The 24,989-nt window shown below is 39.7% G+C and overlaps 1 protein-coding gene across 2 annotated transcripts in view; it reads left to right on the top strand.

Moving 5' to 3' along the window:
• Positions 1 to 5,332: 5,332 nt before the first annotated feature.
• The window catches only part of SRPX (sushi repeat containing protein X-linked), a 137,867-nt gene continuing 118,210 nt past the window's right edge, over positions 5,333 to 24,989 (top strand). For both annotated transcript variants that reach the window (XM_089673910.1, XM_089673909.1), the window contains exon 1: positions 5,333 to 5,498. In XM_089673910.1, coding sequence (XP_089530036.1) covers positions 5,426 to 5,498 — 73 coding nt within the window. In that variant the 5' untranslated portion in view covers positions 5,333 to 5,425. The remainder of the gene's footprint in view (positions 5,499 to 24,989) is intronic.

Here is a 24,989-nt window from a genome sequence, read left to right as displayed (position 1 = left end):
CTATACTTAATGTACCGTGCTAACATAACACCGCAGTTTACAAAAATGTGCCACTCAAAACATCATCACATTGACCTGCTGTCAATGTACATACTCATTTTATTTTGTTTGGCTATTCCTGGAAACTAAAATAGTTAGTTCTGTTCAGCCCCCCCCATTTCCCTCCTCCAGCGTATTTTTAAAATACTCTTTTATTTAGCCCTGTGCCCCGATACCATTCTGGCCTAGGCCAGAATGGCATGTCACTGGACCTACAGCCTCCTGGGATATCTCCATCTCATCTCCCATCAGATTAAGCACACAGAGTATATGTCTCCTGAACAGTGGATAATGCAAAGGATGGATGCAAATGTGGACAGCGCGTAATCTGGATACTTTTCAGAGGTAAAGACCAGAACTCTGGCCTGACAAGTGGAGTCTCAACGCATCATGTGCTGGAGTATAGTTGTGGTGAAGTGTTCACGAGTTCCTGATCCAGAAATCCATTCCGATACTTGACCAATCAACTTGCAACCCAGATTTAATGTCAGTCCCGACATCTAGCTCACTGTGACAAAGATACTGTGTGGCGTTCTGGAAAACAAATTACAGGAATTTAGAGAACTTAGTCATCTAGAAAAGTGCATTGCTTCACAAGGGGACTACTATGGAGGTGACAACAGCCACTAGTGTATACGTAAGCAAACATTTTTTTTTATTTTTTTTTTACGGTCCATTCCAGGAATTACATTTTCATACCTAATACAGCATATACAAGGTGGTATCAAAAAGTTTTGAGACTAGCTCTGTTTACATAAAGTACGTTATTTATCTACCTTTACACACTATCACCTTAAAAATGGTCCTCCTGCACAGCAATACAGCGCTCCCAGTGTTCCTACCACTTCTGGAATGTGTCCTGGAAGTCTGCTTTTCGAAGCATGTGAAGCACCTTCTGCTATTCGCTCTGGATCTCTGCAATGTTGTCAACACAGCGACTTTTAACCTGGATCTTCGGGAAGAGGACGAAGTCCGCAGGAGCCAAATCTGGTGAGTAGGGTGGGTGCGGAAGTGAGATCATTGCAGCCTGGAGACAAGTTTGACAGCAAAATGGCACATATTCAAATCATACTTGAGGATTGCCTAGACTGTTCCATATGACACACTGACAATGGCTGCAATGTTGTGGATTGTTATAAGACGATCATCATGCACAAGTTGCCGAATGGGTTCAACGTTTTCAGGGGTTGAGCTCGTTGAAGGTCTTCCTGATCTCTCATCATCTTCCAGTGATGTTCTTCTGCTGCTGAAGCCACTCAAAACACCTCGAACGACTCATTGCAGCATCACCATATACTTGCCGAATCATGTAAAACATCTCTGTGGCAGATTTGCCCAGTTTCATGCAGAATTTCACGTTTGCTTTTTGTTCTAACTTGCTGTCCATGATGAAATAGCAGACATGGTAATGCACGTGGTCAAAATAGCACCAGTTGCACAGTTCGTGATGTACACAGGACAATGTCTTTTGGCACACTAACATTTGAAGGTCAGTGCCCCCTTTGATTGTGCATGCAGCCTTGTGCTACCCTCTGTTGGCGTGTTACAAAACTGTTACTCAAAACTTTTGAATACCACCTCGGATATATTTTTTTACTTTGTCTTGACGCATGCTTTTTTAGTTAGGGTCACATCATAGGCTTATGATGCTGTTGTTATCTGCTACCTTTTGTCTACTTAGCTTTCACCTCTCCTAATTCTTGCTCCATTATTCTGTATACTTATTTACTTTACGTTTAAAATCCCAATAGAATCTTCTTTAACTTAAATATTTAAGCAACCAAATATATGGAAACAACTATAGTAGTTTGTGGTTTTTCATTTAAGTTGTAGATGTGTCATTAGTATGTGTTACTTCCGTGGGAACAGTTCCCGTCCTAGGTAATTACAGAGCTGTTAGAAGATCATACTTCCCTGCTTCATGTGCCACATCATGATTTTGTGTTTCTTCTTCTGTTAGTTTTTTTTTTTCTTCTAGTTATATATTTGGTTTTCACTTGTGTGTGTGTTGGAATTTTTTAGGGTCTTCTTTATCAAAATCATTTCATGGAAGTCTGTTCTTGTGCTCTAAATCCTACGTGACAGAATGATGCTGTGTTTTATATTATTTATCAATAGTTTTTACATGGTTTATTTAAAGGATAGGTTCACTGTTTGTAACATGTTACACCCATATTCAGGGTGTAACATGTTTCGCTCAGGCCCCAGCTCCTCCCTGATCCCCACTTTGACAGCTAGAGAGGGATCTTCTCCCCCCTTGTTAGCTGTCAAATTTGAAAAAAAAGTGACCATATGGGGCTCTGCCCACATGGCCGCATCACTCATTCACAGTCATCTGTGAATGAGAGACTACAAGTCCTGACAGCCTTAGCGGCTGTCAGCTTGTAGTCCTCAATGAACTACCAGGGCACTGTGGAGTGCCGTGGTAGTTCATTCATTCTTCCTGTCAGAATACCTGCTTGCCCATATATCCCGGACATCAAGTAGATATTCTGACAGGTCTGCAGGAGACCTGCATGGCACCAGTGATCTACTGATCGCTGGTGCAATGCTTTCTAGGCTCCTGCAGACAAAAATAATATTCACATTTTTGTACGTGCAAACATGTGCATTTATTATTTTTTTCTAAAACTTATCCTTTAACTTTGATTTTCCATTTTTATGGGTTAGTTCAGTTTAAAGGATAGCAAAGATCAAATTTATTCCACAGGTGACAACTGTGACTGGATGGCCACGGATGGGAAGGTTTCTCACTGTTGTCAGCCACCACATGATTTTTAATACTGTAACTAGTAATTGTTCTTACTGTTGATAACTTAAAGTGGAAGAAAAGCCTAATTATACTTAAAAAAAAAATGTTCTTTCCTACCTATCCTGCATATCCCGTATCAAAAAGATCTGTGTAGCAACATAAGACCCTCCTTGGCAACAATAGACCCCCATGCAAAAATAGATTCCCATCAGTGACAATAGATCCCCCAGCAGCCAGCATCAATAGACCCTCCAACACACCCCAGCACCCTTTGCCATTACATACATTCAGTGCTGGAGGTGCCGAAACTGCGTTCCCCCACGTTCCTGCTGAAAGAAAACCCTACCTAGGAGTGTCTACTTTCCAAAAAGGGGTCTTTTGAGGGGTGCTGTTACTATCCTAAGGCCTCCAAAATTTTGGTAGGTATTCAGGAAATCAAAAGCTCAAGTTATAGTTTTTTTTAATTTAGTTTTTTTTTTATACACTATAATAAAAACACAGTGGTGATCAAATACCAAAAGAAAGCTCTATTTCTGTGAAAAAATTATAAATTAATTTGGGTACATTGGTGCATGACCAATGAATTGCCTATTAATGTAGCTCAGTGCTGAATAGCAAAAAAAAATGCTCTGGTCATTCTAGAGGGTAAAACCTTCCAGAGGTCAAGTGGTTAAAGTTGAACCTCAGCTAACATTTTTTAAACAGTTTCAGCAATAGTCCTTTTCCTTTTGGATACAGACTTTACACAAAATAATAAAAGTTGACCATTGTAAGTCAATGTTAAATGGTTTGTCTCAACCCTCTAATTAACACTTTTGAAGGACAGTCTGGTCTGTTGAAGGAAGTTGAAAAATAGCATACTTAGTGGCAGGATCAACAGGTGATAATAAACTGAAAAAGGCCTAAAAAAGAAAAGTAATGCAGACACAACATCTAACAATTAGTAAGCTGCAATATTATTTATGTAATACCACTTTAACCACTTCCCGTCCAGCCCATGTACATAAACGGCCGGACAGGAGCAGTGCAGGAGCAAGTTTGCCGATCATAAACAGCACCTGCATTTTCAGCCTGTGCGTGCTCCCTAAGAGTGTGCGACACCACTATCCGGAACACCGATCGCTGTGGCGGACCTCTGTGTGAGGTCCCGATCATGTGATCACTGATTGGCCAATCAGTGATCACATGAATAGTAGTAAACAAGATGTCACTTCTGACGACATCATTGCTTACTACTAGTGAAATCTGTGAATGATCACAGAGGTCACATGGTACAAGGCCAATCACAGCTTGCACAATATTTCTCAATGGCTGCAAGAATGCAGTCAGAGAAAAGGAGAAATGATTGCTTTTACAGCCTTTATGGGTGTAAAAGCAATCAGTGTAAAAAAAAAAAATCTTCATCACCCCCCACAAGTAGTACAGTGTCACTATGGTGACACGGTACTGCTAGGGTGACAGTATGTAAAAAAAAAACATAAATAATAATATAAAAAAAAAAAATTTCTAAAATAAATTTAGAAAAATTATAATTTTTGGTTATAAACTAATTCAGGTTATTTTTTTTTACTAAAAAGATAGCTGAATACATTTTGGCCAAGATCTATGAAGAAAGATTATTTATTTGCTAAATTTTATAAGAAAAACACTTTTTTTCAAAATTTTTGACTTTTTCATTTATATAGCAAAAGAAAAAGAAAAATCCCAGTGGTTAATAAATACCAATAAAATAAAGCTTTATCTGTCTCAAAAAATGCTAAAAAATTCATATGGGTACAGTGTTGCATGACTGAGCAATTGTCATTCAAAGTGTGAAAGTGCTGAAAGCTGAAAATTGGCCTGGGCAGGAAGGGGGTGAAAGTGTCCCGACTTGAAGTGGTTAAACTCTAGGCGTTATCATGTACTGTATCATACCATACAAATAAAAACAAAAATGTGTTCTGTTTGTAGTAAAAGTATTTTTTTTTCCTTTTGCTAGAACTTCAAAATAAATTGTTAAAATGAATCAAATATTTTGTAAGCAGTAGTTGTTTGGTTTATGCAAGGCTGAGGCCTACAAGCTACACTAAATAAAATGAATGAATTACAAAAAAAAAGAATTCTAGCAATGTACAAATTAGGGATATAGAAAGCATTTACTTTTTTCATCTGGCTTGTTTCCAACCTAAACATCCTTGGAAAACTATGTTATTCCAGAAGCCTGGAGGAAATATCGCTTGTCAATGCAACCATTAATAAAATCAGACCTTAGCAAACAGGCCAAAAATGGGTTAAAAAGCTAACATTTCAAAACCAGGTTCATCTACACTTATTTATAAAGAAAAAGAGTATCTTTTAATTAAAATGTCTGCTTTTCTAGAAAGAAAAAAAAAGTGGAATTAAGAAACAACTTCTGCAAAGCAATCATATAGTAGAGTCGTGTAGGGAATCTGCTGCGTCCAATAAGGGATTGCAGCTTCCCCCCCCCCCCCTTTTTCCTGGCAGAGATTCAGTTCTTCAAGGGAAAAAAAAAAAAAAACTTGCGGTATCTTGCTTCTAGCCTGAAGCTTTAAGACTGTGTAGAATTCTTTCCTCTCTCTCCTTCTCTATGCTTCCTCTGCCACTTAATCTATTTCTGAAGAAGGAGTTGTTTTTATGGTCATGGGGGCCTTACGTTGCATGCTGTGGCTGTTCACCTTGAATGTTTACCTGGTCTGTGCCTATGAAGGTAGGGTTACCTGGATATACTGTTTATTCCATCAAATTCATTGTGTTAGGGAAAGGCTTACAAAAAAAAAGAATTTGATTGAAATGTAGCTACAACTTCCCAGGACACTTCACTTCATCAGGGGGGTTTGTTGGAGAACTTCTAGACTCCTATTACTTTTTGAAATGTCATTCCATGTTAATCTTTGCTAAGATTTGTATTATAGTTGTGGATATTTTGATGTGTGATTGCTGTAATTTTGCTGATGTGGTGGGCTAAATGCTTGAGCACACTGCTTTCTCATCTAGTTTCACTAACAGTTTACTTTAGGGTAGGTTTACTTTGCAGTCTGTTTGTTTTGTATGAGAATGTCATGGTGAGGCATGTTTTAAGTAGTATTTGCTTTAAAGTCATTTGTGGATATCTGGCAATGTAACACTGTGGTGTCAGTTACTGTGATGGAACTACAAGTCTCAGCTTGTCCCATCAGACATAGTACACATACTGGTATAAATATTTATTTAAGGTACTTATATAGCGCTGTCAATTTACGCAGCGCTTTACATATATATATTGTACATTCACATCAGTCCCTAACCCTCAAGGGGTGTACAGTCTAAGGTCCCTAACTCACATATACATACTAGGGACAATTTAGACAGGATCCAATTAACCTACCAGCATGTCTTTGGAGTGTGGGAGGAAACTGGAGTACCTGGAGGAAACCCACACAGGCACAGGGAGAAAATGCACACTCCAGGCAGGTGGTGCCGTAGTTGGGATTCAAACCAACAAACCTATTGCTGCCAGGCGGAAGTGCTAACCATTTAGCCACTGTGCAATGCACTTTTATACCAGTTAAAGGAATATAGATACGTTTTGTGGGTGAACAAGTAAGAATTTAAAAATGTGATTCTTGTGAGCTACTGTGGTGTATTTAAATTATCTGATCAGTTAAAATAAAAAGTGAAAATATTATCTAGTGAATGAATTAATACATATATAAATTGAATCAATGGGTCGACTACACTATACACATACCCATATAAATTTGTCTTTATCAAATTAAAAAAAAATGCAAATTAGAGGCTAGGGGAGGAAGAGGATGAAAGCTGCTTTGATTTTTGGGAACACACATATACGGAGGAAAAAGTCTGAAAGGAGCCAAGAGACCCCCTAGAGGGAAGAGGGATAACTCCATCCATGCATCCATACTCAGGAAAAGGATCTCTTGACAACGGCGAGACCCCCTGCTGGAAAAAAGAAAAAACTCCATCCATCCATCTGGGATACAGGGATTTGTCCTATTCTGAGCCCATTTAAAGGGACACAAGCCTGTATGACCTCACTTAACGGTTTGGTCATACACATCAGAAGACACTATAGAACCACGGATTGTTTTGACGATTCCTTTTGAGGACTTTATATGTGAAGATATGCATTCATTACTAGCGTGATTGACAGTATCACGTTATGGAAATATATTAGTAATCAGTTTATTGTTTTGCACTAATTGATTTTTGTGTATATTGTTAGTGGAGCGCGGCACAAAATGTTTTTTTAATTTGAACAAGTAAGAATGATTTAAATGATTAAACAGAAATATATTTGTAATACAGTATCTACATAGGGTTCTGCTATCTCATTGTCTCTTAAATGCCTTGTACTTTCAAACTGATTGGTAAAGCAGTACAGAGAGCTAAGAAGGTGTCCAAAGCTCTGTAACTCATGGCTACCAAATTAGAGATGATTTCTAATGTGATCTTATTGCCCTAAAATCTGGTTGCTAAGGCTGGGTTCACACTGATGCGGTGCAGAATTCGTAGCGTTTTCTGTGCGAATTCTGCACCACATCAGAATCGCACCCCGTTCATGTGAACCGATGCCTGTGTGTATGTTAAGTTAACAACACCCCGAAATTGGTCCACAAAACGCAGTGCGATGTGCAGAATTGGATCACACAGGTGTGAATACCCATGCGATCCGATTCCAGTGCTGACCCAAAAAAGGGTCCTGCACCTTTTTGGTGTGGGTGTGGTGCGATTGGCGCCATACAAAATGTATGGCGCCAATCACACAGCACACAAATTGCATGTGATTTGCACTGGAATGCGGTGCGGTTCCTGTGCGCATCACATGCGATATACCGCACCGCATATGTGTGAACCCAGCCTAAAGGTTATTTTGTGACTCCCTATTGATCTTTGAACTGTCACACAGAATAAGCTTTTTAACCACTTCCCATCTGGCCCATGTACATAAACGGGTGAATGGGAGCAGTGCATGAGCGGGTTGCCGTTCATAAACGGCGCCTGCATGTTAAGCCTGTGCATGCTCCCTGGGAGCACGCGGTACCGCTATCTGATGCCCGCTGTGTCCTCTGAACACCGATCGCTGTACCGGACCGTTGTGTGAGGTCCCGATCATGTGATCACTGATTGGCCAATCAGTGATCACATGAATACTAGTAAGCAAGATGTCACTTCTGACATCATTGCTTACTACTAGTGAAATCTGTGAATGATCACAGAGATAACACAGTACAAGGCTATTCACAACAGCCTTGTACCATTTGACAAGCTGTGACCAATCACAGCTCTCACAGTATTTCTCAATGGCTGCAAAAATGCAGTCAGAGAGAAGGAGAAATGATTGCTTTTACAGACTTTATGGGTGTAAAAGCAATCAGTGTAAACGAAAAAAAAAAAATCTTCATCACCCACCCACAAGTAGTACAGTGTCACTATGGTGACACTGTACTGCTAGGGTGACAGTATGTTAAAACATAATAATATAATAATATAAAAATGTAAAAAAAATTATAATTTTTGGTTATAAACTACCGGTAATTTGGGTAATTTTATTTTTTACTAAAAAGATAGCTGAATACATTTTGACCAAGATTTACGAAGAAAGATTATTTATTTGCAAAATTTTATAAGAAAAACACTTTTTTTTCAAAATTTTTGGACTTTCATTTATATAGCAAATAAAATAGAAATCCCAGTGGTGAATAAATACCACCAAAATAAAGTTTTATCTGTCTCAAAAAAATGCTAAAAATTTCATATGAGTACAGTGTTGCATAACCACGCCATTGTCATTCAAAGTGTGATAGCGCTGAAAGCGGAAAATTGGCCTGGACACAAAGGGGGAGAAAGTGTCTGGACTTGAAGTGGTTAAACAATATTTTGAGGCGTTTTAAATTTCAAAAGATCAGATAATGCCACTCCACTTCCATGGACATTTTCTTAATACAAATACTCTGTGGATCTATCTGTCAGTCAGGCCATCCATCCATCCATCCATATAATTTCCAAAAAATCGGATATTGCAGCACAACTTCTCATGTTACTCAACTTCCATGGTTATTTCATCTACTGTATCTCTTCATCCATCCATCCATTCATTCATATGATTTCCAAAAGATCGGATCATTTCACTCAGTTTCTGATAAAGTTAATCAACTTCAGTGGCCATTTTCTAATACGAATGCTCTGTAGATCTATCTGTCAGTCCATCCATCCACTCATCTATCCATCTAATTTCCACAAGATCTAATAATGCAGCTCAACTTCTCATAATGTTACTCAACTTCCATGGTTATTTCTTCGTATCTGTTCATCCATCCATGTAGTTTCCAAAAGATCCGATAATGCAACTCAACTTCTCATAATGTTACTCAACTTCTATGGTTTTTTCTCTTACTGTTTCTGTTCATCCATCCATCCACCCATATAATTTCCAAATGATTTGATAATGCCATTGAGCTTCTGATAAAGTTAATCAACTTTCATGGCCATTTCCTAATACATCTAATCTGTTGATATACCTGTCAGTCCATCCATCCATATCAATTCCAAAAGATCTGATAATGCAACTCAACTTTATAATGTTACTCAACGTGCATGGTCATTTCTTAATACAAATATTCTGTTAATTTATCTGGCCATCCATCCACATAATATCCAAAAGATTTGATAATGACACTCAGTTTCTCGTATTATCACTCAATTTCCATGGTAATTTTCTAATATATATACTGTACTCTGTGGCTCTATCAGTCTGTCCATCCATCCAATTTCCAAAAGATCTAATAATGCCACTCAACTTCTAGTAACGTTACTCAGTTCCATGGCCATTTCCTAATACAACTACTCTGTTGATATACCTGTCAATCATCTATCCATCCATATAATTTCCAGAAGATCTGATAATGCGACTCAACTTCATAATGTTACTCAACATCCGTGGTCATTTCTTAATACAAATATTCCATTAATTTAACTGTCCATCCACATAATATCCAAAAGATCTGACAATGGCACTCAGCTTCTCATATTATCACTCAATTTCCATGGTCATTTTCTAATATATATACTCTGTGGCTTTATCAGTCTGTCCATCCATCCATCCATCCAGTTTCCAAACGATCTAATAATGCCACTCAACCTCTAGTAACGTTACTTAGTTCCATGGCCATTTCCTAATACTAATACTCTTTGGACCTATCCGTCAGTCTGTCCATCCATCCATATAATTTCCCAAAGATCTGATAATACCACTCAACTTCCTATAATGTTACTCAGCTTTCATGGCCATCTTTTAATACAAATAAAATACTCTGTGGATTCATCCATCCAACCCAGTGATAACTTTGGCATTGTTATCTATAAAATACTCTGTGGATCTATCCATCCATCCAGCCATTCATAGATCCATCCATCCCAGTAATAACTTTGGCATTATTATCATCCGGGCATGGTAACCCAAACTCTACCTGGGGCAGTTATGCTAAAATTGGGACTGTTAGGGAGGTCTGCCTGCCTGTCTGTAGACATGCATATATACAGTTGCAAGAAAAAGTATGTGAACCCCTTGGGATTACGTGGAGTTTTGCATGAATTGGGCATAAAATGTGCTCTGAACGTCATCTAAGTCACAACAATAGAAGAACACAGTCTGCTGAACATAATACTACACAAACATTAGATGTTGCCATGGTTTAATTGCACATAACATGTAAACATTCACAGTGCAGGGAGGAAAAAGTATGTGAACCTTTGGACTTAATAACTGGTTGACCCTCCTTTGGCAGCAATAACCTCAACCAAACGTTTCCTGTAGTTGCAGATCAGACCTGCACAACGATCTGGAGTAATTTTGGACCACTCCTCTTCACAAAACTGTTTCAGTGCAGCAATATTCTTGGGATGTCTGGTGTAAATTGCTCTCTTAAGGTCATGCCACAGCATTTCAATCGGGTTGAGGTCAGGACTCTGACTGGGCCACTCCAGAAGGCGTATTCTGTGCTGTTGCAGCCATTGTTTTGTTGAATTACTTGTATGCTTTGGGTCATTGTCCTGTTGCATCACCCATCCTCTGCGGAGCTTCAGTTGGCGGACAGATGGTCGTACGTTTTCCTGCAAAATGTCTTGATAAACTCTGGAATTCATTTTCCCATCAATGACAACAATCCGTCCAGGCCCTGAGACAGCAAAGCAGCCCCAAACCATGATGCTCCCTCCGCCATGTTTTACAGTGGGGATGAGGTTTTGATGTTGGTGTGCTGTGCCTTTTTTTCTCCACACATAGTGTTGTGTGTTCTTCCCAAACAACTCAATCTTGGTTTCATCTGTCCACAGTATATTTTGCCAGTAGTGCTGTGGAACATCCAGGTGCTCTTTTGCAAACTTCAAACATGCTGCAATATTCTTTTTGGACAGCAATGGCTTCCTCCGTGGTGTCCTCCCATGTACTCCATTCTTGTTTAATGTTTTCCTTATTGTAAATGTGTCAACAAAAATGTTAGCATGTCCCAGAGATTTCTGTAGGTCTTTAGCTGACACTCTGGATTCTTCTTTACCTCATGCAGCATTCTGCACTGTGCTCTTGCAGTCATTTTACAGGACAACCACGCCTAGGGAGAGTAGCAACAGTGCTAAACTTTCTCCATTTGTAGACAGTCTGTCTTACAGTGGACACCTGAACATCAAGGCTTTTGGAGATACTTTTGTAACCCTTTCCAGCTTCATGCAAGTCAACAATTCTTGATCGTAGGTCTTCTGAGAGCTCTTTTCTGCGAGGCATGGTTCACATCAGACAGTGCTTCTTGAAACCAGTAAACCCAAAACAGGTGTGTGTTTTTTAAGGGCAGGACAGCTGTCAGCAACACATCCAATATCATCACACTGATTGGAGTCAAGGTTGGCTCACTCCTGGCTCCAATTAGCTCTGGGAGAAGTCATCAAGCTAGAGCCTCACATACTTTTTCCTCCCTGCACTGTAAATGTTTACATGTTATGTACAATTAAACCATGGCAACATCTAATGTTTGTGTAGTATTATGTTCAGCAGACTGTGTTCTTCTATTGTTGTGACTTAGATGACGTTCAGAGCACATTTTATGCCCAATTCATGCAAAACTCCACCTAATCCCAAGGGGTTCACATACTTTTTCTTGCAACTGTAAACTTCCCAATACTATGTGTTTATATACAGTAAACTGAAAACATATGTTTTATGGATGTGTACCAAAAAGATTTGGCTTAAGTATACATTATATGTCATTGGTTTTTCCACATATGTAAACATGGCAGTGTTTGCACAAGGAAAGTTTCTACAATCCATATTTTGCGCAATAAAAAGACAATAAATATCAGCAGTCAAATTATCTGTGAGAAAGCATTACTAAGGCCTATGTTTCCCAGGCCCATGTCACCCTGACTCCTAACCTTTTGTTGACATATGTATCTATTCAGACAAAGTAATGTCTTCTCCAACACTGTGATTCACTGCTAGATGTTGCTGGCAAAGAATACATTGTGATGGTGTGATTCATTTCAGTCTACAGATGTTCATGAGACAATTGCTGATTAGGTAAGGTATTCCTCTCAAACTGTTTTGGAATCCTAATATATTAAATGTATTTATTGTGGTACAGAACAACTATACCTGCATATACAGTATATATATATATATGTATTTATTGTATATATACAGTGGGGCAAAAAAGTATTTAGTCAATCACCAATTGTGCAAGTTCTCCCACTTAAAAAGATGAGAGAGGCCTGTAATTGGCATCATAGGTAGACCTCAACTATGAGAGACAAAATTAGAAAAAAAATCCAGACAATCACATTGGCTGATTTGGAAAGAATGTATTTGCAAATTATGGTGGAAAATAAGTATTTGGTCACCTACAAACAAGCAAGATTTCTGACTCTCACAGACCTGTACCTTCTTCTTTAAGAGGCTCCTCTGTCTTGCACTCATTACCTGTATCAATGGCACCTGTTTGAACTTATCAGTATAAAAGACACCTGTCCACAACCTCAAACAGTCACACTCCAAACTCCACTATGGTGAAGACCAAAGAGCTGTCGAAGGACACCAGAAACAAAATTGTAGACCTGCACCAGGTTGGGAAGACCGAATCTGCAATAGGCAAGCAGCATGGTGTGAACAAATCAACTGTGGGAGCAATAATTAAAAAATGGAAGACATACAAGATCACTGATAATCTCCCTCGATCTGAGGCTCCACGCAATATCTCTCCCCGTGGGGTCAAAATGATCACAAGAACGGTGAGCAAAAATCCCAGGACCACACGAGGGGACCTAGTGAATAACCTGCAGAGAGCTGGGACCAACGTAACAAAGGCTACCATCGGTAACACACTACGCCGCCAGGGACTCAGATCCTGCAGTGCCAGACGTGTCCCCCTGCTTAAGCCAGTACATGTCCAGGCCCATCTGAAGTTTGCTAGGGAGCATTTGGATGATCCAGAAGAGGATTGGGAGAATGTCATATGGTCAGATGAAACCAAAATAGAACTGTTTGGTAGAAACACAACTCGTCGTGTTTGGAGGAGAGAGAATGCTGAGTTGCATCCAAAGAACACTATACCTACTGTGAAGCATGGGGGTGGCAATATCATGCTTTGGGGCTGTTTCTCTGCAAAGAGACCAGGTCAACTGATCCATGTACAGGCCAGAATGAATGGGGCCATGTATCGTGAGATTTTGAGTGCAAACCTCCTTCCATCAGCAAGGGCATTGAAGATGAAACGTGGCTGGGTCTTCCAACATGACAATGATCCCAAACATACCGCCCGGGCAACGAAGGAGTGGCTTCGTAAGAAGCATTTCAAGGTCCTGGAGTGGCCTAGCCAGTTTCCAGATCTCAACCCCATAGAAAACCTTTGGAGGAAGCTGAAAGTCTGTGTTGCCCAGCGACAGCCCCAAAACATCACTGCTCTAGAGGAGATCTGCATGGAGGAATAGGCCAACATGCCAGCAACAGTGTGTGCCAACCTTGTGAAGACTTACAGGAAGCGGTTGACCTCTGTCATTGCCAACAAAAGATACAGTGGGGATCGAAAGTTTGGGCACCCCAGCTAAAAATTTGTATTAATGTGCATAAAGAAGCCAAGGAAAGATGGAAAAATCTCCAAAAGGCATCAAATTACAGATTAGACATTCTTATAATATGTCAACAAAAGTTAGATTTTATTTCATTTACACTTTCAAAATAACAGAAAACAAAAAAATGGCGTCTGCAAAAGTTTGGGCACCCTGCAGACTTAATATCTTGTACTGCCCCCTTTGGCAAGTATCACAGCTTGTAAACGCTTTTTGTAGCCAGCCAAGAGTCTTTCAATTCTTGTTTGAGGTATCTTTGCCCATTCTTCCTTACAAAAGTCTTCCAGTTCTTTGAGATTTCTGGGCTGTCTGTCACGCACTTCTCTTTTAAGGTCTATCCATAGATTTTCAATTATGTTGAGGTCAGGAGAATGTGAAGGCCATGGCAAAACCTTTAGTTTACGCCTCTTGATGTAATCCCCCGTGGATTTCGAGGTGTGTTTAGGATCATTATCCATTTGTAGAAGCCATCCACTCTTTAACTTCAGCTTTTTCACAGATGGCATCAAGTTATCATCCAAAATTTGCTGAAATTTTATTGAATCCATTTTTCCTTCTACTCGTGAGATGTTCCCTGTGCCACTGGCTGCAACACAACCCCAAAGCACGATTGATCCAACCCCATGCTTAACAGTTGGAGAGAGGTTCTTTTCATTAAATTCTGTGCCCCTTCTTCTCCAAACGTACCTTTGCTCATTCCGGCCAAAAAGTTCAATTTTAACCTCATCGGTCCACAGAACTTGTTTCCAAAATGCATCAGGCTTGTCTATATGTTAATTTGCAAAGTTCAAACGATGATTTTTGTGGTGAGGACGTAGAAGAGGTTTTCTTCTGATGACTCTTCCATGAAAACCATATTTGTACAAGTATCTCTTTATAGTGGAATAGTGTACCACAACTCCAGTGTCTGCCAGATCTTTCTGGAGGGATCGTGCAGTCAAACGTGGGTTTTGAATTGTTTTTCTCACAATCCTGAGAGCTGTTCTGTCTGATATTTTTCTTGGTCTTCCAGATCTTGCTTTAACTTCCACTGTTCCTGATGACTTCCATTTCTTAATTACATTCCAAACAGAGGATATTGACATCTGAAAACGCTTTGCTATCTTCTTATAGCCTTCTCCTGCTTTGTGAGCGTCAACTATTTTCAGTTTCCTAGACAACTGCTTAGAAGAACCCATGGTGCTGATTGTTGGGGCAAGGTCAGATGAGTCTCGGCATTTAAAACCTTTGAGATTGACATCACCTGGTCTTCCCAGATGATGATTGAGAACAATCCATGACACTGGCAGGTCTCAACTTGGCAAAGGGGGCAGTGCATGCTATAAATTCTGCAGGGTGCCCAAACTTTTGCAGACGCCATTTTTTTGTTTTCTGTTATTTTGAAAGTGTAAATGATAGAAATAAAATCTAACTTTTGTTGACATATAAGAATGTCTAATCTGTAATTTGATGCCTTTTGGAGATTTTTCCATCTTTCCTTGGCTTCTTTATGCACATTAATACAAATTTTTAGCTGGGTGCCCAAACTTTCGATCCCCACTGTATATAACAGTGTAACAAGTATTGAGATGAACTTTTGATATTGACCAAATACTTATTTTCCACCATAATTTACAAATAAATTCTTTCCAAATCAGCCAATGTGATTGTCTGGATTTTTTTTCTCATTTTGTCTCTCATAGTTGAGGTCTACCTATGATGCCAATTACAGGCCTCTCTCATCTTTTTAAGTGGGAGAACTTGCACAATTGGTGGCTGACTAAATACTTTTTTGCCCCACTGTATATTATATATATACACTTATATAGATTCTGTTATTGTTGTTTTTGTTTAAAGGTGCAAGGTCTTGGTTGTCATCTGGATTCTGGTTTTAGTACATTATGAGCAGGGCTGGATTTGTCAATAGGCAATGGCCTAGGGCATTGTGGTAACTGGGCTGGCACTTAGCCCACTGAAAGGTGTTTATTCATCTGCTGCTTCAAAGAATTACAGTTCCTCCATAATTCCTGCCATCTGCTGATGCTGATTGTAAGTCAATGACCTGTAAAAAACATACAAGAGAGGATTACATGCCAAAACAATCTGTAGATATCAAGAGAAAGCCAGTTAAAGTTATATTAAAATCATAAATCAGCCTAATAGAGTTTAGCCTCAACATCAGCACCACCTGAACCTCTCTACCTTCACTCAAGTTAGTTAACCTCATTGACCAGTGGGGAGGCTTGACTGAGGGTACGGAGAAGCTCAACATTCACAGGAAAAGTTAGGGTTTTCATATAACTTCAGCTGTCTACATCTTTGGATCTGATGATTACTTTGACACGTGTTTTTCACATACTGAAAGGTAATATCTGCTTATACCGCTTACCTTATGCAATTTTCGCAGCACGTTTACTTTAAATAGGCAGTATTTTACCATCAATGCTCAATGTATTTATTTTACACTTGGGTTCACACTACAGATTTTTTGTGGTATCAAGCTATAAATATTTTTGCTCAAAAATATTGGAATGTGTGCTCCATTTTAAAGCTTGGATGTCTTTACTGCCCAGAAAGGTTTCATCTGTTCCTTCCTCTGGTTTAGTTTCACTTTATTAATGGGGTTTGACTTTGTCTGAGATTAATTCCTGCCAATTACTATTCCAGTGTTTAATGAAATTGGGCTCAATTCATAAAACGGTATTTACCACTTTAAGATCAGTGGTAAAATAGCTCATATAATTTTTAAAAAAAGTTTTGCCATTCACTAAAGCTACAAAAATTCTGCATGAGCTTTTTCTTGAAGTGACGCAATATTTTAGTATTGAAAACTTGCAGTTTTTAACCCTGGCACCCACCAGTGTCCATTACAACCAGTGAATAGCTGGTTATTTAGGAACCGACACCTGCCTGCATCCTTAGCAACCAGTTAATAGCTGGTTGTTAAGGATGCGGTGGCTGCTGGCTGCCACGTCCTCAACAACCAGCTATTAACTGGTTGTTAAAGATGTCGACGGGTGCCAGCTCCTTGACAGCCAGCTGAAATTTCATAATTCTTTAAACATTGCATGCCTTTACTACTACTTGTTTAACACGTTTATCTTTTTATTTATTTCCTTTAAAGAAGTGACTTTAATGCTGTTTCATGCAGCATTTACCAAGCATTTTTGCTTTTTGAGATAAATACTACATAAAGAGATAGTGAATTGACATTTTCAGTATTGCATGCTATATTTAGGAAAATTGTTTCACTCAAATACCACATGCAATCACCTTCAGTGAATTGAGCCCACTGACGTAATGCCCCATGAAGGTAATGTCAAAGAACACGGGAATGACAGTGGGTGAAGCTTAACCACAAAGTTAGAGAAAATCAAGCCCCAGAAACAAAGTAAACATTGATAAGAGAGAAGCACAATAGAGACTAATTAAAGTAATAGCTAGTACCTTGCAGTGTTTGCTCCTAGGCAGGATTTTAATAATTAATTCCATATGGATGTTTTCTATATAACTACATTGGTCCAGCTTCTACCAATGTAAATATTCATATACCATACCTGGCCAATGCCCCTGGAAGTTGGAAATCATTGAAATAGACACTGCAACACCAGTGATCTCCACTGGCTTCCAGGTCCCATGCCGAGTGGCTTTTCTGCTGAATTCTGAACACTGGAGGTCGACTGCTTGTCACGGAGACCATTTAGAGAATGCTTTGCATTTTCTGAATGAATGCAAAGCTGTCTCTGATTGCGCAAGGTGGAGAGGTAGGGAGGTGACGTCACAGCCAGGTATGGCATATGCATAGTTACATTGGTCTATGTAAGTATGTATAAAATATCCATACCTGGAATTCATATTTAAATGTTAAAAGTGGAAAATTGAGTAAGGTTCACTTTAAGTAGAATTATATTCAGAAATATTGCCTGATGTGCTTTTTATGCCACTGCCTTTTTCCCAATCATGCCATGGTTGCCTTTTACATGCCAGCAGGATTCCTGAACCTACAATGTTGGATGCAGTACCTGTTGTAAAGAATTTGCAGTTTCCATGTGATAATACTAAATGTGAAGAGACTTGTTATGACCAGTACTGTAGGGGAGGTAGATCTGTGTGAAGCCCCATAAATAGTGTGCTATTCACATAAAGAAAGTAACTGAACAGGTGTGGTGTAATGGCATCGTAAAGTACAGTCATTTCTGATTATTACATGTTTACGGTGTAAAATTACATTTTTTCAGAATTCATATTTTATTATTTTGTGGGTCCTTCTTAATTCAGTCAGATACTAAATACATTTTGATTGTGTTTCAAGAAGGATTAAATAAATTTGCAACATTGTCTGTTAATAATTTGTTTGCAATATCATCCACAATTATGTACTCTTGCCGTTATCACTACTGCCCATTTTGCATAAACAATGAGTGCTTCAAGTCAACTGAGCTCTTGTCTTTTATGCAAAGTGACTGGACCAAGAATGGTTTCAATTTTATTTTGGAGCATGCAGCATATTAACACAGCTTAACTATTGTATTGTAGTCTAAACTTCAATTTGGCAGTCCATTTTACCTTGGAAGACTTCTTTTGGCAAGGTTATTATTTATGAAAGAGTTTCCAGAATGTGTTATGGAACACAGGAATTATAGAGAAAAAAAGAAGAATTAAACGTATTCCATTGTATAGGTTCTTCCTATTTTGAGAAATGTCTGCTTTAAATCTGATGTGATATTTCTGTAATGATGGTTTCTGTGGTGGTGAGATCTTTTCACAAGTGCAGTGCTTATATGAGGGGGTGCCATGCTAATGAATTCTTTGCTTTATATTATGAAAATGCAACAGGCAGAGGGTGAATTTAGGTGGTGGATATATACATCTCTTCTAGGTGGGTGGTAAGAGTACCAGGAACTATTTCAGTATAATTTGGTCATTTGAGTATCCAAGAGTTAAAGTGGTTGTAGAGTTAATATTTTTTTTTCTAAAATAAAATAAACATGCTATAGTTACCTGCTCTGTGCAATGGCATTGCACAAAGCAGCCCCGAACCTCCTTTTCTGGGGTTCCTGCCAGCACTCTAGGCTTCTCCTCTTCTGCATGTTCCACCATAGGAAGCTGCTTTCTATTGTGGCACATGTGTGAGCTTACTCCCAAACTGGACCGTGTGCCTCCATTGACACACAAAGCGCAGTTCGACCCTGCTCTCTCCTCACTGGTTTTGGCTGACAGCGGCAGGAGTCAATGGCTCATGCTGCTCTCAGCCAAGCCTGTGAGGGAGCGGAGAGAGGTGGGAAGACCTACAGACAAGCACAACGCTGTATTGATACATGACTCAGGTGAGTATTTATGGGGGAGTACAGGGGAGAAATAGGCCCTGAAAGATATTTTTACCTTAATGCATAGAGTGCATTAAGGTAATAAAACTTATGACTTTAGAACCAATTTAACATGCCAGAGCTCAGCTGTTGAACCAGTACACCAAACTCTACTTAAAGCTCTGAGGAAGAGGCAAATCCTCGAAACACGTTGGAGGTCCAGGGTTCCCATTGCGGACATCACCCATTGTGGACTGGATAGTGCTGTTCGTTTATGATGTGCCTTTGACATTATTGTCATCTGTGAGTATACCTGTCATTTTTTTATCAATAAATGTTTTTTAAGGTCATGCACTAGGCCTGTGCGCCCTGTGTTTGTTTTTCTTTGCATTCACTTTTATTGGGTGTGGGACATAGACAGAGCTAGGGCAGGGATAATAGAACCACACAAAGCATGCTACACCAAATGTTGGGTGTGGCCAAATTATACTAAGAATGGGAGTGGCTTAAAACAGTATGGTTTATTAATACTTAAAGTGGAACTGTACTGCATCTGAGCACCACAAACCAAAAATGCTATTTATATTCAAAGAAAACTCACCCATCCATTTGTCTCTGTGCTTTATTTTGCCAAATAATCATTTTGAAAAACACCCCCTAGCATTTCTGGCAGTGGCCATTTTGAATAAGGGCAGATTCCTGTATCATTTATTTCCTAGAATCCATCTGCCTTTACCTCAGGCATAGGCTGAGCTGAGCACCCTCCCTTCCCTCCTGAAGACTGCTTGGATGTATGACACAATTTGCTTAGGCATGAAAACCAGGAAGTATGTGAAGAAATGTAAAAAAGGAATAAAACAAGTAAATATGATATACTTTCCTAACTATTTACTAATGCTAGCAGCATAAGGATTAAAAACAGTCAACAGTAATTGAGAGAATGAAGTTTCCACTTTCAGCTAAAACATTGAATGTATTAAATAATGACTGACAGAGTGAAGATCCACTTTAAGCCTACATTGCTCTTGGCCAAGAGTGCATAACATTCATGAGTGTAAAGTGTAGAGCCCTAAAGCACAGTGTGCCTCCCAAACAAAAATCCCCCCTCCTGTCAATGCAACCCCCCCATAACAAAACCAACACCAGGATTTTCTGCTCCCTGATTTGTACTCGCCAGGCCTTGGCATGGTGTTGCTGGTGATTCCCCACATCCACTATCTGCTGGTGAGTTCCCTCCACTCATCTTTAGAGGTAGCACCTGTACACCAGCATACACTGTACCTGAGTGTAGTGTTGACTTACTGGCTCCAGGCCCAGATGTGCACTGCAGGTCATCATCACAATGAAGAGCACAGCAGCAAAGAATCCATATCCTTACCTCCCACAAAAATGTCTACACAAGTGGAGAGGGGAGGGACCATGTAGACCATGTGATATAAACATGTGATATCATCAATAACCCCGGACACATCTGGAAGAACATACACCCTCCTATCCCTCCTCCTGCTCTAAGCCAATCACAGAAATTTTGCTAAGATGGATTTCCCAGCAGCCAACCAGATCAGAGACACCATTATTAAAACTGGAGACAAAGTCGGGGACAATTTTTTCATGAAGATTGCCCTCTAAAATCAGGTACTGGCTGATGAAACCGGGGACATCGGGTCATCCTAGCCTTGAGTTGTAGAGCTTTAAAACCTCAAAATCATACTTGGGCAGATTGACCCCTTAACATTTTTCTACATAAAATGCCTTAACCTCTGAGCATAATATGTCCCCAATAACCAATCAAGAGCCTTTGATGCATGCTACCATTCGGAATATGGTTTTAAGTCAAAGTAGGGCAGCGAGAATTACTATAGCTAGACATTGGAAGCAATCAGTTGTCCCGCTTGACTATGTTAGCAATATATTGAATTGGACTATGACAAGCTCACCTGTATTCTACACAATAATACTAGTAAATTTGACAAAACATGGGACCCTTGGATTCAATATATTTCTGTGCCTTAATGTCCCTCATTTTGACCCTCTCCTTCGCTCTCTCCTTCTCTTTTCTCTAGTCTTCATCATTCTTCTGTCTGCTTGGGTGGGTTACGGCCAATCCCTATTTGTGTTGCAACATTTGTCCTGCCTCAAATGACAATTACTTTGTGTGTAATTTCAGGTCCATGAACAGTGGTTCTTCCCCTTTCCATCCCACTACACTTCCTAACTTCCCCTCTCCTGGTTCCCTTCCCAGTTCCCTCCCTCTTCCCTTGCTCTACCACTGTGTCAGTCCCCTGTATATGGCAGATAAGGGTTGTGGACCCTGGTCTGGATTATCCAATAGCTCCAGAGTTCTTATTCTTCTGTTGAATAGTTTATGTCTGACAAATTTTGTTATTTGCGGTGTTCTATAATCTACATATTTTGACAGGACATTGTTCATTTGTACTACTTGCTATCTGAAAAATTATTCAGTAAAAACTATTGGAATATAAAGACAAAGAAGATTTTTTTTCTCTGCACACTGGCAATGAAATTGCGTTTGCAGTAGGTGCTTGCCATATGTGATTTTAGAGATACTGTAAATATAGGTGCAGTGTACAAAGCTCTTAATGTACTAAATGTGGTTGTAAACCCTCACATATACCCAGTGAAGTGACTAGCCTCAGGTGATACACAGAGATGAAATAAATCCTCCAACATAAGTTGTAATCTACCCCTCACCTCACCCCTTCAGTCTCCTCTCGCATTACTAACCTACTAAGCGACATATCAGCATGGATGTCACTTCACTTCCTCAAACTCAATCTTTCCAAAACTGAGCTCTTAGTATTCCCCCCAGCCCGTGCCCCCTCCCCTGACTTTTCCATCAAGATCAATAACACAATCATCATTCCCTACCCTCATGCCAGGGTACTAGGTGTAATCCTGGACTCCCATCTGTCCTTTCACCCCCAAATCCAATCACTGTCCAAATTTTGTAGACTTCACCTCCGCAACATCTCCAAGATACACCCGTTCCTAACCACGGAATCCACTAAGCAACTTATTCACTCCCTTGTTATATCTCGCCTTGACTATTTCAACTCCCTCCTTATTGGCCTACCGAATCGCAGGTTATTCCCTCTTCAATCTATCTAATGAATGCTGCTGCCAGACTCATCCACCTCACTAACTGTTCTGTATCAGCCACCCCTCTCTGCCAATCCCTCCACTAGCTTCCCATTGCCCAATGGATAAAATTCCAAACATTAACAATAATGTATAAAGCCATTTATAACTATGCCCCAAATTACATCAACGATCTTGTCTCCAAATATCACCCAAACTGTCCTCTCAGCTCCTCGCAAGACCTCCTGCTCTCTAGCTCCCTTGTCTGTTCCTCCCATGCTCGTCTCCAGGACTTTTCCAGAGCTTCCCCCACCCTCTGGAACTCTCTACCCCAATTTATCAGACTATCACCTACTCTGCTCACTTTTAGGTGATCTCTGAAAACCTATCTCTTCAAGGAAGCCTATCCTGCCCTCAGCTAATAATGGAATATTCTACTCTTCCAATCAGTCCATCCCCCACAGTTACTACCTTTTGTACCACTAGCCCCTTCCTCCTAGATTGTAAGCTCCAAGGAGCAGGGCCCTCCTTTCCTTCTTGTATTGAACTGTATTGTTGCTGTATTGTCTCCCGTTATATTGTAAAGCGCTGAGCAAACTGTTGGCGCTATATAAATCCTGTATAATAATAATATTAATAATGATACCTGTCTGTCTACAGCCATCTATCCCCTACATCCACTCAAAGTGCAGAATTTACCCAGGATTTAGCAGCTCAGAAAAGCAGGGGGTGGGGAGCTGGTTACACTCAGTGAGGAGAGCTGTGATAGCTGATTGGAGGGAAGGGACACCTCCCCCTCCCCCTTCACACAGCACACGGGAACAGAGCTGAGGCTGTCAATCACAGTGTGTGCCCTTCCCTGTCACTGTTTTTGGAAGCCTATTTGCCGCTTGTGTTTCACTAAAGGTATGGTGGATCAAACACGGCTATCTGATGTACTGGAAAATAGTGGGAGAGAGATAACAAGGGTTGAAAAATTGGGCCATACCCCCTGAGCTGAATAAGAGGCTATATTACAGCTAATTATGTCTGCCACCATCATAGTGCCATACCAACCCCACAACATTTTCTTTTGTCAAAGTCATTGGTTCTTTGCGCTGCTATTGCTGACCTCTATTTAAAGATACTAGTTCTCTGTCTTCGCCCAGTCCTGCTGAAAATGGTGGGTGACTTTTCTTGCCTTTACAGGCACTTAGAAATACTGTTTTGCTTCAGGCTGTCCTCTTTCCTTTTCTGACATTATTTAATACATTCAATGTTTTAGCTGAAAGTGGAACTTCATTGTCTCAAATACCATTGACTATTTTGAATCCCTAGGCTGCTAGCATTAGTAAATAGATAGGAAAGTATATCATATTTACTTGTTTTAAACTAATTTTTACATTTCTTTAATCACTTCCTAGTTTCCATGCCTAGGCAAATGACGTCACACATTCAGGAGTTTTAAGGGAAGGAGGGGTTTTCTCAGCTAAGCACACCCTCCTACCTGTATGCCTGAACTAAGGGCAGATGGATTCCAGGAAGTAATTGATACATCATTTGCCCTTACTCAAGATGGCCACAACCAGATATGCTAAGGGGGTGTTTTTCTAAGTGATTTCTCAGCAAAAAAAAACATGGAGACATGGATGGGTGAATTTGCTTTGAATATTAAAATGAATTAAATAGCACTTTTGGTTTGTTGTGCTCAGATACAGAGTAGTTCTGCTTGAAGGAGTCGAAAATTTCACACAAAAAAAATGGTAAAATCGACAATATGGGACAGAAAGTCAGCTCATAGTATGTTATGGAGAGCATCTTTCTCAGAAAATACTCATATTTAGCAAAGAGGTAAAGTAGAACATTTCATAACTTGTATTACATCGATTGACACACAAGATATTTCAAATGGAAAAGGACCTTTTAAGGCTCTGAAATCCATAGCTAAGCATATTTAACGGTTTTCGGAATTTAGCATGATATCATCAGTGGAGAGGGATTGCATAGTTCCCTTAGTGGTTCCCAAAAAAGAAATTCTCAATAAAACAACTTGGGGATATACTTTTTAGGTTATTTACAGTATTTTTATAAGCTGTTAAAGAGAAGCAAAGGACAGTTCCTTCCATATCAGCCAAAATGTACAGTGCCAAGTGTCGAGACAAAATTCAAGCCGCAAGTCTGTATGCTCAAGCCCAACATCACAACCACTTTACCACATTTTATTTGGATCTGTACCGTGTTTTCAACACTGAATAATAAATTCCATTACTACCAAGTGAGAAAATCTTTGGTAAAATCACACATGAATCTCACAGAGGATATTGCTCACCTACCTTGCATTCATGTGTATGCAAAGTGTTTTTGATTTTGATCCTGATTTCAGTCCTGTTTGCTGCTTTCATCACTACATAATGTCTGCTATTAGCTGGCCCATAGCAGACTTCAATCTTATTAAAGGGGAATAGAGCACGATGTCCTACAATGTTCTTGCCCTGGAATTAGAACCTCTTCAGGGTAACTGGTTATTGGTTTGCTTCTAATGACTTTTATAACAATGTAATTGGGGGGCAAATCATTTGGTACCCGGACAGGAAGGAACACACATGAAGGCCAAGTAGTGCAGAAAAGTATATTGATGCAAGATTTCAGAGAAGGTAGTACAAAGTATACACAGCTGCTTGTGACACATACATCTAACAGAGGAGGTGGCTGGAAAGCAGAACACA

This window comes from Staurois parvus, unplaced genomic scaffold (assembly GCF_062004578.1).
Source record: "Staurois parvus isolate SC_StPar_1 unplaced genomic scaffold, SC_StPar_1.0 ptg000145l, whole genome shotgun sequence".
Classification (NCBI taxonomy): Eukaryota; Metazoa; Chordata; class Amphibia; order Anura; family Ranidae; genus Staurois; species Staurois parvus.
The sequence above is the reverse complement of the archived record's forward strand: the minus strand, read 5'-3'. Positions and strand labels throughout refer to the sequence as shown.